Source organism: Eleutherodactylus coqui, chromosome 7 (assembly GCF_035609145.1).
Source record: "Eleutherodactylus coqui strain aEleCoq1 chromosome 7, aEleCoq1.hap1, whole genome shotgun sequence".
Classification (NCBI taxonomy): domain Eukaryota; kingdom Metazoa; phylum Chordata; class Amphibia; order Anura; family Eleutherodactylidae; genus Eleutherodactylus; species Eleutherodactylus coqui.
In genome coordinates, this window is record NC_089843.1 from 148476336 (window position 1) to 148497846 (window position 21511).

Genomic DNA, 21511 nt, shown 5'->3' on the forward strand with positions numbered 1-21511 from the left:
ACTGAAAAACACTACAATGATATATGCATTGCTTTAACCATTAAAAAGGTTTATTGCAACAGATAATCCAAATGGAGGAAAATAAGTCTTCTAAACAGAAAATCTAAAAGTGTTCACTAGTCGCCTAATATATATAACACGCAATATCAATAATCCGTTAATAAAAACGGCCATCTTTTTTAGTCAACTACCATACAGTATGTGGTTTGTAAGTCTGCATGGTACTGGGCTTCCAATAATCACTATATACAGCTTATACCAATGAGACCATACTACTAGATGGGGATTATTGGCAGCTGAATATTGCAGGTCAGTAACCACCACATCATTTACTATGTGAACAAGGGCATTTTGTTCATTGCGGTTATATTTTATGTGTTTGCATCCAGCATCCTTTTTAGATTCCATTTTGAGGATATGCCGTTCCTTAGTTATTTGGCTTAGCAGGATAACCGTTCCAGGGCTCTGGTGCGTTTTGGTTATTTTAATGTTGCAATAAAGAATTTAATTACTTCCAGCGGTGCATATAAGATTTCACAGTTTTTCAAGTTATAGCCAAGACTTGTTCTTTTTTTTTTTTGCAACAGACCTAAACGGAGTCCACACGGCAAAAATCACTGTCCATATGTGCCATAGAAACTGCAGCACTAATAGATAATGAAGGATATAATAGACAGTACAAAAACTCTAAACTTATAGGCGGACAATACCAGCAACTGACAACCATATACGTAAAAATGCAGACCACATAAATTCTTCCAAGACAACAAGGAGTAAAGCTACTGCTATAGAGTGCAAGTGCAAAAAAAGTCAAATTTGAATTCCTGCCATAGAAAAGATAAACATAACCAATTAATATAAAGCCCAAATAAAACCTCCCCCCAAAACACAGACCAGGAGCAAATAGCAGCATTAGTATGCATTATTAGTCAGAGAACGGTGGGGCCATCTAGGTTTCTTCAGGCCTGGAAGGATGTTTTAACCCACCTAAGTTAAAGGGAACCCGTCAGCAGGTATGAGCACCATAAACTAAGTTATGATGCTCATATGGCAGGTTCCCTGCAGTCTAGGGAAGTATTTCTTCTACTTACCCGCTTACCCAATCCAGAGCGCTCACTTTGTTTATGGTGCTCATACTTGGTAACATGTTCTTTTAAAAAGGTATTTTGTGACATGTACTTATTTCTAGCAGTAATGGTAATTTTACATGGCCAGACATTCTGCCCCTGCCAACAATCACTGATTGAAAATGAACAGGTTGGTCAACACTAACAGATATGCTCTATGTGGACCACCAATCATTAACGCCATGATTCGTCCCCATGCAACTGTTACTGATTGGCTGCACGTTTCCCCGTTTACAAGGGATGATGTACAGCGAGCATTTTTATGCTTGCATAAATAAGCTGATCTACCAATGAATTCACTTTACTCGCTCGTTGGCTGATCGTTGGGTCTTTTACAGGCCACAACTGGCAGGTGGACGAGCATCTAGAGGAACACTTGGGCCCAATAATTGGCAGGTGTAAACGGACCATTCGTTGCTGGAGTATTTGGTCTTTTGTGGCTTCACAAATTTACATTATATCAAAATTCTGTGGAGACAGTCTGATGCTCTCCGTGATTTAATATACACATCTCTAGAGGCATATATGGATGTGTTGCTTAAATTGATCTCTATGACACCCCACTGGAGTGTTAACAGCGTTTTTAGCAAGTTAGTTCCTTAAGAACATAAGCTAAGTGTCTGTGGATAAAGCTACAACATACTTGAGAGGTGACAGAAGCAGTGGGGTTAGAAGAGACTGAGGAATCTGGCCGGCCATGGGAACAGAGGATTACTGGTTGTCCTGGAGAATGCCACTTTCCATGGGATTGAACTTGCTGACCTCCCTGGTTTGGATCCTTGCACATGTGAAGGTGAAACCTCAGGATCTGTACTCACATTATTTCACTTCTTCAGTGTGACTTCTTCTTAGTTTCATAAAAGTTCTCAGAAAAGTGTAAACTTGGTTCCAGGAATAAAATATTCACCTTGTAGATTAATATGCCTATGTATGCGAATATTTGACAAGGGGTCCCAGGGAATGGATCAGCTATAAGTTTGTTTTTTTACTAAATTAAAACCATATTCTATTCTTCTAATCTATTTTTATTTTAGGATTGTAGATTTATTTGTTCCATTGTCTGTACATGATTGAGGGCGGCCATCTTGCCTGGGCTGCAGTTAATAGCAGTTAGAGTCATGCTTTACAGCAACACTCATGGGTCACACAATGGACAAATGGGACCCATTGACTCGTATAGCAAATTGCACAGGTTACAGAGCATGCCTAGAATAGAGGGTCATTGTGAAAGGACGGGGAGGAGGTGAGCTGTGACTATCACGATTGTGAATGGTGATCCTGTGTTAACTCTATATAGTTGTTACCTTTCATTGTAATCCTGCCTGTGAGTGTAATGTAATGTAATGACTTTGTTCTGTATAGAAAACTGTTCAGCAAAGGCTAAGAGGTGGATTTACACAGGGCTTAGTGTTCAGTGTGAAAACTGCAGGATTGGGATTGTTTTCAAATATAGCTTTCAACATTGAAAATTAGTTTAAAAAATCCTGAAAATATAGGTTTAAACATAAAAACTTGATTTATGCAATAGCTCATTTTTTTGAAGGCACATTCCCTTCAGGTACGAACCTACTAGTGTTCAGCTATTGTTGCTGGGGAAGCTGTAAGCGGCGGCACATTTGTAATACAAGAGTGAAGCCACCTATTTGGGAGTATTGAAGGAAATAAACACCTGCATGGGTAGCATCATGATTGCATACTATGTAGCTATACCCTCCTTCTGTCTATTTGTGGGGCATGAGGAGGCAGACGCCGGACAGCACAGGATGGGTGGCTGCGGTACTCCTGTGTTCTAGAATAGCTCTGCTTAAAGGGGTACACTACCTAAAGAACATGTAGAAATTTACATTCAGAAAACCTGCAGCACTGCACTACCAGTATTGCGGTTGATGTCAGAAGGAGTCAGGATGTCATTTCATACTGATCTCACCTTTACACACACGAGGACATTATAGCAGTTAAATATAGTAGGTACATGCTGGACAGCCAGAATCAAACTGGTTAAAAAACTACATAAAGACCCTTTTATACGACACTTTTATTGTGCAAATCGCTTGTTAGATAGAGTGGTTTGCACAAAAAAATAAAAAATTGTGCCGTGTGAACGCATGCAGTGAGAAACCAATCAGTGGTAAATTGCTGAGCGGATCTTTCATGTAGACCTAAAACTTATCGTTGGTCAGCAGCTGCATCGTTCTGTGTAAACAGGCAGTCCATCTATGAATGACTGTCTGCTTCCTGTGAGTGGTGGCCGGCGGGCTCGAATGATCCCTGGCCACCTCCAGTACTGAGCAATGATCCTCCCAAGTAACAGCTCCTTCACACGGGCGTATTTGCGTGCGCTAAAATTTGAGCGCTCAATAAGTTGATTTCAATGGGTTTATTCTCGTTTGCCTTTTTCACATGCACAGAAAAAAACGCAGCTTGCTCTACTTTTGTGTGCATTTGTGCATCATAGGTCTCCGTAGAAGTCTATGGGAAGATTTGCAATGGGATGCACAATGCTGCAGGATAACTGGAACCCATTAGGCTAAATAACCATTTCAAAATCGAGGCTTGGTTGTGTCTTGTGCGCAAAAAAACATGCGTATAACATGAAGCCGCGCGTGCAAAAAGTACAGTAAAAAATGCAAATGCACATGCAGAAAAGGCTCGTTCATAGTGCAAATACGTAACGTAGAGGAGTCTGCAAAAACGCATAAATCCGTGTGAAGGAGCCCTAAAAGCACAGGAGCGATCATCACAGGGACGACTTTACAGATGAGACAAAACTCCGCCACAGGCGGCCAATAAGTAAGAGCGACATCCTAATGATGCAACATATTAAATATCCCGTGTGGTTGACTAATAATGAAAAACAGGGACATTCCTAGACAAACCTTCCCAGCGAGGAGTCCGTAAAACCGACCGTCCACAAACCCCGCAGGCGGCCGTTTATTATACACAGGGTGCAACTCATTAACAATGATTATAGCTGTATGCAGATACGGGGAACAAACCCATAAAACCAGGTCTATTTTATTCTATAAGATATATACACACACTTCAGCACCCTGCAGCCCGTGTGCCGGCAGAAAGGAGTACAAGAACCCCAGAAGCACCTACGAAAGAAACTCTGGCTTTACTGTATAGAAAAAAAACAGGTCAAATCGGGATTCTTTTCAAGAAACCACAGGCATGCAAGGACTGCCCACATCTGAGACTTCACTGGGGGGCTTTTTGCTGAAGTCTTGCCAAGCCAGGCATGCCGCTGCACGGCCCAATCCACAAGTAAAGTCGGCACAATCAAAGGCTGCAATTACAGCACCCTGGCTGTGGTTAGGCTTCAAAGAGAGTGCTGCAAGTCACATTTTACATATGTGAAGTTCTAGGATCAGTCTGAATAAAAGCCACTGTGTGCTTATTATTTGTCCTTCATATTTAATGCCGCTGCTGTGAGTTTACTGATAAAGCCAGAAGAAACCGTTCCCAGAGCAGAATTGCTTTTCAAGAAGCTACAGAACTATTTTCCTCATTCCGGCAAGCAGAGAATCAATGAGGAATCACATAGTAATATTACACCCTTCAACGGAGGAGAAACCACTGGGGTTCTGTTTCCCCGAGACCCACTGGGCGTCCGGACATGAAACACAAAAATACTAAAAATCCCCAGCGAATATTAACAGCATGCCTTGAATGCCAATTTAGGTTAATGAGTTAATTCCAAGAACCTCTGTAGCGCATTTCTAAGATCAGGCGTTGGATACAGGGTGCATTTTATATGCAGTTGGTATATATAACAGTTGTACATTTTTATGCAGATATTAATGAGCGGTGAGGCTTGTGTGGCTTTCTGTATTTGTTGCAGCCATCACTTATTGTGCACTTTCACCCTTAATTTCTTGGATGAGCAGATTTTCTTTTTTTGTATGCATTGGATACAGATATTGACGTACTGTAAGTAAACGATCCTAGAATGGTAGAGTTGGAAGGGACCTCCAGGGTCATCAGGTCCAACCCCCTGTTCAGTGCAGGATTTACTAAATCATCCCAGACAGATGTCTGTCCAGCCTTTGTTTTGAACACTTCAATTGAAGGAGAACTCACGACCTTCCGTGGCAACCTGTTCCACTCATTAATCACCCTCACTGTTTAATATCTATTCTGTGTCTCCTCTCTTTCAGTTTCATCCCATTGCTTCTAGTCTTTCCTTGTACGAATAACAATAGGGCTGATCCCTCTGCACTGTGACAGCCCTTCAGATATTTGTTGACAGCTATTGCGTCTGCTCTCAGCCTTCGTTTTTGCAAGCTAAACATTCCTAGATGATTTACCCGTTCCTTATAGGACATGATTTGCAGACCGCTCACCATCTTGGTAACTCTTCTCTGAACTTGCTCCAGTTTGTCGATGTGTTTTTAAAATTGGGGTGCCCAGAACTGGACACAGTATTCCAGATGAGGTCTGACTAAGGAGGCGTAGAGGGGGATAATTACATCATGTGATCTAACATAGTAATATAGAATGTAAGGCTGCATTTTCCAAGCCCTCGCAGATGTCTTATTCTGTAAGGCTGGAGTTGGCAACATGATATTTTTTAAGACATGTCCATCATCCAGCGCCCCCCTCCACCCACCCATGTTGATCCAGAGGAAAAGGGGACTGACTCTATGCTTCTCTTAATACATCCCCTAATTGCATTAGCTTTTTTTGCTGCTGCATCATACTGTTGACTCATGTTCAGTCTCTATATAGTGGGGTAATAAAACATTTTAAAAAAAGAAAATAATAATACTTTATTCCAGAACAAGCACCACTCTTGATTAAAAGCTGTCTCTGGTATTCTACTACAAGGGAAAGAAACCTGAAATTCTCCAGCTAAAAAGGATCCCCAAAATGGGAGATGCAAGCAAAAGTGTTTGGGCTATAGTAGAAACCACTGTGGCTGCTACAGGACCGAAAAAAGGAACCACAGCTCAGTTTGCCTCACACCTTCATAACATCTCATGGAGAAAGGACAAAAGTTCATTCTTTTTCCATAAGGTTAACGAAAAAAAGGCAGGGGTCTACTGATATTTCTGTAGGCATGTGTAGTAAGGTACCCCATGCCTATCCCAGTCTGGACTTTCATTGTGTGTATTGCCTATTGTTGTACTGATTGTTACTGTTTCTTTAAGGAAAGGGCATATGGCGAAGTTGGGAGTGCTTCTCTCATAAGATTTGAGAGAGTATAAAATGGAAGGAGAACTATGGCCAGAGTATTGGTAGACGTCAGAGGAAGAAGAAAGAATTTTTAAAAAGTTGTTAGCACCAAAAAAACCAAAAAACATGAGTGGTTACATATATTCTGCCCTGGTCTCAAGCCTGCAGACCTATCTAGCAGATTTTCGCATCAATACAGGTGGCTCTGGACCCTCTACGAGGTAGACCCACTTACTGGAAGGATGAGGACATCTTGGAGGGAAACGCTGCCAGCTCCGACCTACGCTGCCAATTTCCAGTGGACTGTGAGGCAGGTGAGGAGAACCTGTGTTCTATTTTGACCTGTTTATTAAAAGTATGAAGCAGCAGACTGCAATGACTGAAATGTGGTCACAGCCCATTACAATACCCCTATGTGTGTCTCTCAATATGGAGTATGTGTGCGATTGTGCTTTTACTCACGCTCATCCACTCTTGCACCACCCGGGACCCATGCAGCGCCACACCCAGTGTGTGACATCCTCCTACCCACCCTATCTCCATACTGGCTTAGTACAGATACATACTTTATAATGCAAATAATTACATGGGCATTACACCTTATGCACACCATTCCCATCGGAAATTTGTATCAATAGCTCAGTCATAATCCAGAAAAATACCTCACAATTTGTTAGAGCATATATAAAATCTATAAGGCTTATAGAGCTTACCCCCATCAAAGTTAGTAAAAATGTACCATACAGTCTAATTTCCTATTTATGATATAAGCCATAAATGTCTGCCAATATCCTCAGAATGGTTTCCCACTACAAAGCAGCAATCACTGCAGAAAATACATGTTACAACCTAAAAGCACAGTGTGGTAGCTGTTCATGTCCAGGAACCCAAGTGAGTGAGGTCTGGGGCTTCCAGACCAAAACCTCAACCTAATAGGAAGAGCTCTGGATTCAGGGTGTCAGTGACGTGAACTACACCACAAATGATGGAAGGATCTTCATTCCTCTTGGCAGGGATGTCACACACAAATATTCTGACCCGTCGAGTCAAGAGATTACATGTGATCACACAATCACGTCAGTTGGGGGAAAAAAGTATGTAGAAGGTCAAGAGTTTGGGAGACGTAAAACAGATCATTTCATATAATCCACCCTGTAAGAGGTGACTCAGGGCAGTAGTAGACTGAACGCCATCTTTGAGGAACTGCAAAGTACTCTTTTCTTACATCAGAAAAGTTAGTTATACACAGTTGACACAGGCGCTATGTGGACTTGGAGACATGAGAATTAAGCATATCACTTCACAAAGTCATGCCATGAAGGCTGCATTCTCCAAGCCCTCACAGATGTCTCATTCTGTAAGCCCGCAGTTGGCAACATGATATTTTCTAAGACCCTCGCAAGTGGCTTTCAATTCAACAAAAGAGCTGCATGCTACAATTGTGACCGCATACTACACTGCATTATTAAAGACACAGCATGATGTGTCCCTACAGCCCAAACTGTAGGGTAATTTGTCAATGGCCAGTTGAGTAGATTAGAAGACAACACAACCCAGTGACATATCCACTATACAGCTTCAGTTAGTTTAAAAACTTTACAAAAAGTTCAAAAATACCCTAAAGCGAACATACAAAAGTGATGACAAACGGACATCTGATATATTTTACCTTTTAATGGGGAAAACTGGCTTTTACCTCATTGGCATTTTTTTTTGCCTTCTTCTGGATCAACATTGGGGGGTAAATAGGCTGAACTGGATGGACATGTGTCTTTTTTTCAGCCTGTGTTACTCAACAGTATCACCTATTACAGAACCGAATGAAATTTAGGTTGGATGCTGTGGCCGGACTACTTACAGTCCAGGCATGGAGTGATGAATTATTATAATATATATATATATTTTTTTTTTAAAGCCGTATGTAAAAGTATAACAAACTACAAATAGTGGTTGGTCTGCAACCTACGGCTCTCCAAGTGTTGCAATATCACACTAACCTGCTGCAAACTGGGAGCTGCAGTTCCACAACCAGTAGATTACCACCGAATGGAAACCACTTTTCCAAGTGATCAAAAACAAAACAGATGTATTTCAGAAATGCTACCTTTCATCTATGCGCTACATGATCCCGGCAGGACTCTTCTCACCTATAGCACTACAGGCGGTTATTACTACTGTTACACATAAAAGGTTTCCAAGCTCTCACTCAAAGACAACGACAAACTAATTGGTAACTTCTCCACTACTAATGCGGTCTCTCATGCACGTTAAGTAATAAAGGGATATACCAGTAGGTGTCAGCCTCTACCAAACATGTGGTCTGATTTTCTGAAGACCGAATCATTATAATGATTCATGTAAGCCATAAATAATACATCTAATTAGTCATATAGTAGCTAAACCTGAATTGATCGATACTAACTGACATGTTATATATATATATATATACTCCACTAAACATAACCTAAAAATTCTTAATTAGGGCCCATCCACACTGCCATTTGGGCATACATGAAAAGCATATTTTTTTCTCCCCAAAACAGTTGGGTAAATGTAGTCAAAAATGCATAGTTTTTGTGGGATTGAAAAGCATAGCCTACTAAGCATTTCAGGCCCACAAGATAAAAATAAAAACGTATGGAAACGCAGACTTTTTTTTTTTCCCCAGACATTGCAGTCAATGGAAAACTTATGCAAAGGTATGGTTGTACGTTTTTTGTGGTCAAGGGGGGGGGGAAAAAAACAAGAAAACAGTTTTCAGGAAAAACATACGTTCTTCATACAAGAAAAAAAAAAAAATGAAAAAAGGATCAAAAACATATACCGCCATATGATTTTAAAAACGTAAATATATGCTTAAAATGCATGTGTTTTTCCCATTTTTCCCATGCACGTTTCTTGCATAAATGAAATGTATGTGAAAATGCCAGTGTGGACGGTCCTAATATGGATTCCACAATAAAAAATAATAATACAAAGAAAAGAATACATCCCACGTATCTGCTATGTGCACATGACAACACTTCCTGTCCAAGTTCTGATTTGCTTAGCTTTTTTTTTTTTCCTGCCACAAAACTGTTACAAATCACATGATCAATCTCCCACAATGCGCCAAAGGTTACATTTTTCTGCGTACCTCCTAATTATCGCAGCTTACTTCAGCAGGCTGCTGTTTAATACTAGTGAATGAAACATCAGTCTTAATAAACCTTCCACATTGTGTCAGCCCACATATCCTAATACACAGAGTTAGGCCGCCTTCACATGGGTGGGAAAATCGTGAGAGATTTGTGCGTTGAGAGACGCACAAATATGAACCCCATTCTTTTGAATGGAGTCATAGACATGAGTGATGTTTTTCCACATTGCACTGCGATATGGGAAACAAATCGCGGCATGTTCTATCTTTGTGTGTGTTCTCCCAATGGGGACACCGCCACTATCGCACCCCAAGCTAGTTGCACGTGGTACATTGCAATGGTTTTCTCATTGAAAATAATGGGAAAAACTCTGCGATTCTACTACCACGAAGTGATGTGAGGCGGGTTTGACATAAAACCACCTCGCATCCATCGGAATATCACATGTTGGCGAGCGCGATATTGGGCCCTGAATCACAGTCCATTTGAAGTTAGCCTTACGTATGAATGGTGGTTTGGATCTTATAAATGTGCCTCTCACAAGGCTGATCAAGACTAAAGTAGGAGGACATACAGTATTTCCAGAAGTTTTGGTATTTGTGCCTGTAACTTTAAAGGAATGGTTGTGTAGGTTTTGGCATTTGCCCTGTAGGAAAAATGGATATAAAGCTACTGCTAGTTGCATCTCCCATCCCTACCGGCTACTATATAATACGTCTTTGTCCTCTTCATCTGGTAGCCAGTCCTATACATTGTACTTAACACTCCTAAAGACAGATTTCACACTGGTTAAAACAAGCAAATAGGAAGAACAGTGGAATATTATGTAGTCATATTGCTGAAGTCAAGAGGCCTGCAAATAATTGTGGTGCCACATTCCATTGTGGGTTTCATTAGTATCCACAACTAAAGCTTAAATTCAGAGGGGAAACTTTCTACCATGATTAAAGACAAATGCAATACTGTGAAACTGGCCTAGGGACAATGGCAGAAATTACACAACTTTCCCGTATATTGTAAACCTGCGCCAGTTCCTCGCTTCACTTAAACACTACCTCCAGCTCCACTTTATTGTGCATCCTTAACTCTGCCATCACTAGCAGGACGTCCAAAACACACGATCCTTACCTTTCCCATTTACTTCACCATGGTAGGATAAGTAGATATTCCCATCTCTAGCTGTACCATACCATTGTCGATGATCCTATGTCATCATCTACCTCTGCTGTATCAACTATTTCAAAATTAGAAAAATATTTTAAAAGGTCATCTATGGTGAGAATTGAGGTCTGCGCCATTAATTCCAATTATATGGTTCCCTGGAGGCCTATGTGGTCCATATGAATCGGTGTCAGTCACAGGACTATAGCCATTTATCACACGGTCAAAAGTTGTTGGAACCCAGAACCTACAACGGTGGTAAAATGTTTCGGAACTGCACTCAAAAAATCCTTTTCTGCACAGACTAGCTGCCCTCTTCCAACACTACATCATAATAACATAGCATCTAAGGCCAAAAAAAGACATATGTCCATCCAGTCCAGCCTATTACCCTCTCAATGTTGATCCAGAGGAAGGCAAAAAAAAAACAACAATGAGGCAGAAGCTAATTTTTCCCCTTTTAGGGGAAAAAAATTCCCTCCTGAATCCAATCTGGCAATCTGAATAATCCCCGGAACAACCTTCCGAATACGTGATTCCAACATATAGTATTGTATCACTCAAGAAAGGCATCCAGGCCCCTCTTGAACTCTACCCAACTTTTCTTGACAGCACTTATCTCCATAGCTACTCTTGATGTAGTTAGTACTGGGACGAAATGTGAAATTCAGCTGCTTCCATTCTCTACTGAGACCATTGCAAGAAGCCTCAAATATCTGAAAGTGCCATTTACAACAGACTTGTGCATCGGAATAGTCAATAGCTTGCATATGGCCTCAAAATGCTGCTGTGACAAGGCTAAATGTGAAGACTACATATGTTGCCAATAACCACCAGTAAATTCAATTGTATTCATTTTAATACATTTCCATATCTAAAATGATACAATCTGCAACACAACAAGAGCGCCACAATACTGCATGTGACTCACCAAGCACACAATACTGGAATGCAAAGTCTGTGTACACAGCGCACGTCTCTAATAATGTCCATGTAAATAGACATATGGTTTCCATATGTCCAGGCAGACAATAAAAAAGTCAGCAGTGTGCAGACAAAAATTAGCACATCATGTTCCTGGAAATTTTGGGGGGAAAAAGTAAAAAACTGCCAAAGAACTATTTCTCACTATTCAATGCCCACAGAACTTTTAACTTTGTGCAAAGTATCCCCAGCATGCTGCAAACTAGTTTCCTGCAGTGTTCGAGGACTCTCAACAGAACGTCTTTGTCCGGGTCCTAACAGATGTCTTTATTAAAAAGAGGGTCCTTCTAGAGTGGCATGCTGCAAGGAGTCAGACCACACAGGCTGTAAACAATGGAACCGTGCCAGATGAAAGGAAATGCCTACCATTCTAAGATTCCATTTTATAGACTTGGTAAGGAAAGCGAGTGCTTAAACAACTGTAAAACAAATTTGCAAATTACGTACATAAATTTACAAAGATGTCCTGGCTGACAGAAACATGCAGCAACATGATTTTGGCTGTACCTTAAAGATTTCAGGAGCCAGTGGTCTGGAAAGCTGCACGGCAATATCAACATCATATGGTAGCCAAAATGGAGGCTCCTTTACGTGATTAGCGGAGACAGTCTCGGTCTCAAGTCTTTAGTTAGAATCTTAAATCACAACCTAATGACTGAGTGCATATTTAAGTCTTAGAACTTTTACATATTATCTGTACCGAGACTGTACTTGCTATTTTTATAGGACTTCAGTCCACTTTAGTTTCAATGTATATTCTACTCTGGTATAATATACATATTTACTATATCTGATCTGATATAACTGACCTATCTTACGGATAGGTTAGCATTATTTGTGTCCTGGAAAACCACGTTAAAGAGTTTTTCCTATGCAAGAAGCAAACAGCTCTGTACATTGCACAGTGGCCTCCGTTGGTACTGCAAGTGGAGTCCCATGTACTGCAATAGCAGTACCAGCTCAGAACATTGTGCAATGTACAAAGTTGTCGGCTTCCTGTGGCAAAGCAAAAATAAGTGGGACAACCTCTTTAAAGGAAATCTGTAACCACAGTCAAATCGAGACCTTAAGCCAACACTCTCTTGTACAAAAGGATGGATGTCTCAAGAACTGTCCATTAAGTATATCTTTTCAAACATTTGCAATGCAAAATACTCTCCAAGCTTCAGAAGTTGGAGAATTCCTAGAGTCAATATGCATTCAAGTTTCAATGTGGGTACTTTATGATGCGCTTTCCCTTGTACAAAATATTAGCAGAATTCTACAAACTATGACAGAGCCGGTATAAAAACCATTGTGAGAATGTAGATTTTTTTGAAACTGGTGATATTTTAGCGAAATCACCTTCTATAATAGATCTGACAAAACTCTTCCACCTCAAGAAAGTGGCCAGTCTCTTTAGCAGATGGAAAATTAGTTTAAAGTAGATGGGTAATTCAGTACAAGCCTTATCCCATCTAATAACAATATGAGAGCTAAAGAGATGTTCTTACCATGCTTCAGATGTAGGCGGCTGTCATTCTTGGTGGGCCTGCACCTGTAGAAAATTTGTGTCTTTTAACAAAGTTGTTGATTAAAAGTTTTACACATTTTTGCAATATTTTTAGATTTCTTTTACTAAAATAATGGTTGTTATACCAGCCTTCAGTGTTTTAATGATATCCATTATATTTCTAGACATACATATCACTTTTATGACACATCCACTTACATTCACTCCATGTCTCTCCCCATACATTAATACTGTATGAAGAGCCATTGTTTCCTCAATGGATGCATAAAGGTCAACCCTGTTGGTCAATAGCTACAGTAGCTGTCAAGTAATTAAATCCTAGGTGGTAATTCTTTAGTGACCTTTGGATAATCTTTATCTATCTATTTTTATTGGACTAAGGAGGTCCATAGAGAAATGAAAATGCTATTTTATGTTCTTTTAAAGTGTACATAACACCTCCACATCCTATAATCAGGAATATTATGCAAGTAGGTGACACACATCTTATTTATATGGTCTCTAATGTACTAAGAAACTGAGTTATTTGCTCTGGAAATACTAGAATTGCTTTGATCATAGTCTATGAACAGGCCAAAATATTGCGAGTGTCAAAAATAGGAATCAAAAATGATTTCTGAAATGTTTATTCATTGGGAAAGAGCAAGAAATATTCATATCTTGGAACTCAGGAAGCGGAGATACAGTGACTTGTCTAACACAGTCCTATAAGACCACATTGACAACTGCAGCGGAGGCTCTGCTGCAATTCTGGCAGAAAATCCTGGACAAATTATTGCCATTGGAATGCCAGAAACTGAATTGGCCCTCTGTGCTGGATTTGGCAATTCTGGCATTTTCATCTTTTTGAATGGAGCCAAACAACGAAAAAAAAAAAGACAGGAGCTGCTGGTGCACATGTAAATGGGGGCTAAATTGAGGGGATAGGGAGATAGTGAAAAAGGAAAAAACAACAGTGACTATTTAGTGCTAAGATAGTAGCACTTGTGGGTGAAGTTTAGCGCTATAACCCTGCAAAATCACCATGTTCTAATGGAAAAACTACTGCTGGCTACAATCTCTTTATCTTGAGGGTCCATCCAAACCTTCTATCTTCGCTCTTTGCCAATTCAAAATCATAGAAGCTGATTAGAAGAGAGTAAAAGCAGATGAAAAACGTTTATCTAAAAGAACCACATATAAAGCTTCTAGATTTTGGACGGAGGCAACGGGTTGAGAAATACAAACAACTCTGTGGTGACTTGTAAAATATGAAAGACTTGCACTGAAGCTGCACCCAACTTCCCAGTAAGGAGTCTATGTATTCTGCATGTGACTACAGTTGCGATTTATTTCCTTTACCACGGTAATACTTTTCATTCCCCCAGAACAAATGTGACTTTCAACTTAACAGATAATATTACATAATGTTTGGGATCTTTTGACAGCTGTTAGGAGAACTTAGCAGCCAGTACAGGAGACATGCAAACCAAATGGTCAAGCCAAATCCCAGATTAAGGTCATTTGAGGTCAAGAGCAGTAGGATTCTAAATGTCAGTATCTTTTTTCTTTCTGTGGTGTGGTGATGACCAAAAAGGTTTCTGTGGTTAATTGTAATTCTCATTACAAAGGTCTATCATTTTCCATGAGCTCATACTGGCTGTCAGAAAGTATCTAGTCTTAGTGAATGGTAAATGGTGAACTTTGAAAAAGCAAAGTACCTGAACTGCAGTTATAGTCTCAAAACAAAAAAGTTAAAATATGCATGAAGTGGAGAATAAAATTACTGACATTAAAAGGGTGTACCAGGCATTTTTTTTAAATTAATGACTTAGCCCATCGCTCCGATACAGCTTTTATTGAATGGGAGCTGTGCCAGCAATTACCATCACCAACTACACAGGAGTTGGAGTAATCTGCTTCCACTCCATACCCTGTGTTTTGCCAGTGACAATGGGCACCACAATAGCTGATCGATTAGGGTCTTGAGCAGTGGGCCCCAGGTAATCAGCTATCGGTGACCTTTCCTGAAGATGGATCATCAATAAATTGTCTGGAAAAGCCCTTTAAAGGGGTTGTCCCGCGCCGAAACGGGTTTTTTTTTTTTTCAACCCCCTCCCCGTTCGGCGCGAGACAACCCCGATGCAGGGACGTACAGACAGCTTACCGGAGCGCTTACCTTGATCCCCGCGCTCCGGTGACTTCTATACTTACCTGTGAAGATGGCCGCCGGGAACCTCTTGCTTCGTGGACCGCAGCTCTTCTGTGCGGTCCACTGCCGATTCCAGCCTCCTGATTGGCTGGAATCGGCACGTGACGGGGCGGAGCTACATGGAGCCGCTCTCTGGCACGAGCGGCTCCATAGAAGACTACAGAAGACCCGGACTGCGCAAGCGCGGCTAATTTGGCCATCGGAGGGCGAAAATTAGTCGGGCTCCATGGGAACGAGGACGCTAACAACGGAGCAGGTAAGTAAAAAACTTTTTATAACTTCTGTATGGCTCATAATTAATGCACAATGTATATTACAAAGTGCATTATTATGGCCATACAGAAGTGTATAGACCCACTTGCTGCCTCGGGACAACCCCTTTAAAGCTTGAAATTATTAAAAGGAAGTTGAATTGGATTTATTTCACATGGTGTGGAGTTTAGGATTAATAATTCCCTATTGATATAGATCCTTATTTTCTTTTAATGCCAGAGGATTGGGGACTCCATGGACATTAGGTTGGGTGGCAGATCCAGATCCGACCTTGGGTTGGGTGGCAGATTTGGGGAAACCAAAAATCCATCATATGTGATGGCAAATATATTGCATATATGGTTGCTTTATTTTCTTAAGTAAAGACTAACCAAGCAGACTGGCAACCCAATACACATTGGAACATCAGCAGATTCAGTTACCCTAAAGCCATGCACAATAGATTGATTTTAACACCTACATTTTTGGTTCTGTTCTGTCAAAAAAAAGTGTGACACAGTCCTAACAAATCTGATCATTTTTTATACCTAAAGTACAAGTCAGAAGTTTGGATACACCTTTTCGTTCCATGCTTTGTTGTTTTTTTATTTCTACATTGTAGTTTTATATTGAAGACCTGAAAACTATAAGGCCTCCTTCCCACGAACGGATTTACGCCGCGTAAATTCGCGGAAAAAAATCCGCTGCGTTGCACCCTGCTATTAGGTTCTATTGAACCTAATAGCACAATGCTCACGATGCGTAATTCCACCGCGGAATTACGCACCGCGATTTCTCCCGTCCTCACCCGCAGCATGCTCTATTTTCTGCGGGTGAGGACGGGCTGTACGCACTGACGGCTTCCATTGCAGTCAATGGAAGACGTCCGTTCACGCTATCTCCCGCTGTAACCAGCGGGAGATGGCGTGAAAAAACGCTTTCCCGCCCACCGCCGCGCGTCATATGACGCCATATGACGCGGCCGGCCGCGTCACGTGACACGGCCGGTGACGTGGCGGCGGTGGGCGGTGACGGGCGATGACGGGCGGTGACGCGGCGGCGGTGGGCGGGGAAGCGATTTCACGCTATCTCCCGCAGGTAAGTATAGGGGCTCTGGGGGGCGCCGTGACGGGCTTCACTGCGTAATATTACGCGGCGGAGCCCGTCACGCTCGTGGGAAGGAGGCCTAAAGGAACACACATGGAATTAAGTAGTAAACAAAAAGTGTTAAACAAGAATAGGTTTTCTATTTTATAGTCTTCAAAAGTAGGCCCATTTGCTTTGATGCCAGCTCCGCACATTCTACCCCATGAAGCTGATTGAAAGAATGCCAAGTCACCTGGAATGGTTTTCAATTAACAGGTATGTTGATTTGTGGAATTTCTTGCCTTCCTAATGAATTTAGGGCCATCAGTTGAGTTGTGCAGAGGCAGATATGGTACAAAATTTCATACAGTGACTAGCCTTATTCAACTACTGTTCTAATCCACATTATGGCAAGAACGACTTAACTAAAGTAAAGAGAAATAGTCTATTACTTCAAGACATGAAGGTCAATGACTCCAGAAAATGTCCAAAACTTTGAAGGTATCCTCAAGCGCAGTCCTGTAATCCAAATGCTAGGATGAAACTGGTTCCATGAGAGCCACTACAGGAAAAGGAAGACTAAAGCCCCATTTACACAGGACAAATGTCGGGCAAACGATGCCTGACACTCCTCCCTGTGTGTCCTCGCTCCTGTGCTGCTGCCAGCAGTGGGCAGGGCGGCTGAAGGATATTTAACTCCCTGCTCTCTCCTGCCCCTCTCCATTCACCTAAAAGAGTGGCCGTTCAGCACTGAACGGCTGCTATTTACACTCATCGTTCAGGATCATCGCTCATCGTTTGGGCTGCATAAAATCCTGAACGATGAGTGCAAATAGTCAGTTAGTACTGAAGGGATGCTATGTCAAGTGAATCAAGGGGGGTGTGAGGAGAGACCTCTCCTCCAGCCGCCCCGCTGCGAGCCAATGATACTTGCTCCTGTGCAAAAGCACGGGAGCGAGTACATACAGAGACGAGTATCGGGCATCCTTTGCCCAACATTCATCCCGTATAAAGGCGGCGGCTTAAGAGTTACCTCTGATGCAGAAGATAAGTTCATTAGACTTAGCAGCCTCAGAAACCATAAACCGTGCCAGACACATCTTAACTTCAACTGTTCAGAAAAGACTGGGAATCAGGCCTTTATCATCAAATCGCTGCAAAGCTCCCCCTACTGAGGATCAACCACAAGAAACACAAGGAATGGATGCTAAACCAGTGGAAGTATGTGTTTTGGTTCCAACTTCCACGATTTTGATGGATGCTGAAAAAGTGTTCTGATGGTTTCTACATGTGTACCTCCCACCATGAAGTATGGAGGAGAATGTGTGATGGTATGTGGGTGTTTTGCTGGCGATATTGTTGGTGATTCACTTAGAATTCAAGGCACACTTAACCAGCATAACTAGTACAGCATTCTGAAGAGACATTCCATCCGATCAGTTCTGCATTTAGTGGGACCATCATTTGTTTGTCTTTTAAACAGGCCACTGAGCCTAACCACTTGTCCAGGCTACATACATGCTATCTAACCAAGAAAGAGTGATGGAGTGCTGCGTCAGATAACATGGCCTCTGCAACCACCCAACTTAAGCCCAAATGAGATTACTTGAGGGATGAAGGGGTGGATTTAGATTGCAGAATGCAAAAAAAAAAAAAACAGCCAACAGGTGCTGAGCACCTCTAGGAACTAAAGATGAGCGAGCACGCTTGGGTAAGTCAGTTACTCGAGCGAGCCTCGCTCTTCTCGAGTAACTGCATTCTTGTCTCTCTTTCTACACCCTGCCCCCCCCTTCCCCCGAGCATGCTCGGACAGGAATGCAGTTACTTGAGAGAAGAGCGAGGCTTATCCGACTTATAAATGACTTATCCGAGCGTGCTCGCTCATCTCTAGGAACCCTTTCAAGATTGTTAGAAAACCAATCCAGGTGACTTATATTCTCTCAATCAGCTTCATGAGGTAGAGTGTGCAAAGTGGTCATAAAAAGCGAAAAGGGGATACTCTGAAGAATCAAAAATATAAAAATATTCAGGTTTAACACTTTGTTTACTACTTAATTCCATGTGTTCCTTCATAGTTTTCATGTAATCAATATGAATCTACAATGCAAAACAAAAACAAGAAAAGCAGGGTATAAGAATGTGTGTCCAAACTCATGACTCCAGGAAGTGGCGATGTGGTTGCAACCACTATTTTAATTGTCTAGACCGAAGCATGTGATACACAAGGATTACTAACCCCTGGCTTGGAAGTGTCTGCTGATCTAATATATTGTAAATAAAGGGTTGACTGGAGGGATCCCAACACAAAGTGTGCATTGCCACCAATAGAACATCACTTTTTAGTATAGGTTTCTACTCGGCTGGTAACCTACTTGACCTGCTAAAGTAAATATGACTATCTGCTGATTCCTCTTTTAGTTAGCTAGGTGATTTGAACTCATAGGGAATATTCTCAGCTGGTTTGCCTGACGAAATAGATGAAGGGTCAGTCTATGGGGTATTTCAATTATGTATACATTGACTTTTACAGGTTTTAAAAAGGACAATTAACACTTCTTCGAAGGGTCTCAAGAGAATAACATGACGATGAATCAGTAAAAAAGACCAACTCGTTTGTAACTAACCCTTTAAAGAGGCAAATATAAAATCCCTAAAGTAGTATAACATCGATGGCATCTTCATTTATGCACAAATAGACAATAAAAGGTCGTTATCTAGGTTGAAAAAGAAAAAAAAAAGTAGAAGCAAATTTATTGGGATCAAAATTAACGTAATACAATATAGTCAAAACAGTGAGGTAAAAAAATATAACAGTCACTCACAGGTCACTGTTAAAAGGGCATTTACGTCATATTTTAGCGGTAGAGGTAAATAGTTGATATCACAATTAGAGATGAGCGAGCATACTCGCTAAGGGCAATTACTCGAGCGAGCATTGTCCTTAGCGAGTACCTGTCTGCTCTGAAGAAAAGATTTGGCTGCCGGCGCGGGGGAGCGTGGAGTTGCGGGAGTGAGCAGAAGGGAGCAGGGGGGAAAGAGGGAGAGAGAGATCTCCCCTTCGTCCCCCCCCCCCCCTCGAGTAATTGCCCTTAGCGAGTATGCTCGCTCATCTCTAATCACAATGCTTTTTGATAACAGGTCTTAGAGTCCCATAATTATGTTTAAGTGATGGGATAGATTATAACTATGCTAACGTTTTTCTATTATCTTGGATGCTCTTAAATACATCTCCCTTTTATGCTTCAACTGGTAAAAACTGTAAATATGACTAATTTATTATTAATTGCATATCCATATAAAAAGCAGGTAAAGACACAATACGACTCGACTAACCTGATGTGGATTCTTGGAGTTTTTCTCTCTTCCTTTTCTTCTTTTTGCCCTGCAGTAAAAAAAACATGTTTGTTAATTCTAAACAATTCATAGGTACTAATAACTCAATGATAACATACATAGAAGGCCACTGGTTTTGCTTAGAATCTCTTATATCTAGCCTCTCTTCATTTCCAAGTATACAACACAACACAGATTCAGTACTGACAATCTTGTCTGTAATTCGGTCATCTATGGCATACATAATCCATACGCTTGTCAATGTCAGGCTCTACAACAATGAATCCTAACAAGGGGTTTCTAAGGGCCGGATCAGCGGTTCCTCAAAGGCATTGATAGCAATTGCTGTCACTTTCAGCTTGTCCAAACATACCTGGTACGGAGAAAGAAAACTTGGAAATTGAAGAGCTACATACCCCTCATATGAATATTTCTGCCTATAGCTCAGTTCACTGCTTAGCCTTTACAGGGGTTGTCAAACATAAAAAAAACTTTTGTAAAAATGGGGACCCCGTAGCAAAAAATGACAAACAAGTGTATATTCACCTGTCCAGGGTTCCCACATATTCTGCGCCACAAGCTCTTAGTTGCCCTGTGATATAGTGTCTACAGGTTACAGCAGCCTGTGTATGAGACATCGCTAGCTGCTGCAGCCAATCACAGAATTCAGCAATAGATTACAGGCTGCAGCAGCCCGTATGCTGTATGTCACAGGCCGCAGCAGCCAGTAAATGCCACATCACAGGTGAGACCTGGAGCCATGGAGCTGCTGGTGCGGGACATATGGGGACCAGGGAGAAGAGAGCATATGCTTTTTTTTGCCATGAGGTACCATTTTTACAAAAAAAAAATTCATCTTGAGCAACCTCTTTAGGTGCCAAATGTAATATTAAAAAGAAAACAACCCAGACCTCTTTGAAGTCAAATGGTGCATATCGTGGTATTTATTTAAAGAACATGACCTCTGTTTTCCAGGATGGGCAGGAGAGATATTTCAGCAAAACTGGACCCACTGCTGCGATAATGGTAAGTTTCCTTCACAAACTACAAACCCGTTTCTGACCCAAGCGGGTAGGCTTTTGCTCCTTTTACCCCTAAATCCCCCTAGCCAGCCAAGGCCTCTTGTCTCTCCCCATTTACCCCTAATTCTTCCTTTTGGAAGCTCTACCATAGTTTACATGCTCAGGAGTGCAATTACATACTTTTTTCCTTGCTTTGGATGAATGAATATTTATGGTATATTGATTTGAGAAAAGAACCCCCAAAAAGTGCCACCATGGTATATATTTTGTCAGGAACAAAAATAATTCTGCATGAGCGGATCATAGAGTATGATCCCTATAATTTGTCAAATGACAGAGAAATAATATAGTTCTGCGCTTCTAATTTTGCATATATTAGCATTTAGAAATGTTGACAATCTATACTTCGCATTCGTAATCTTTCAGTTCTCTGAATTTTCCAGTTCAATTGAGAAGAGTACGTAAGAGGACTCAGGATGTAGATGTATTGTTGGCCTGGAATTACAGCTGGAAGTCTTGCCCAC

General features: G+C 41.2%; 1 protein-coding gene across 4 annotated transcripts in view; it reads right to left on the bottom strand.

Moving 5' to 3' along the window:
* LEF1 (lymphoid enhancer binding factor 1) overlaps positions 1-21511 on the bottom strand; it is a 117539-nt gene that overhangs the window by 4794 nt on the left and 91234 nt on the right. For 2 of the 4 annotated variants that reach the window (XM_066573815.1, XM_066573818.1), the window contains one exon: positions 19966-20014. In XM_066573815.1, the coding sequence (XP_066429912.1) occupies positions 19966-20014 (49 nt within the window). Of the gene's footprint in view, positions 1-13083; positions 13128-19960; positions 20015-21511 lie in introns of those variants that run through there. The other 2 variants (XM_066573816.1, XM_066573817.1) reach the window with 2 other exon arrangements.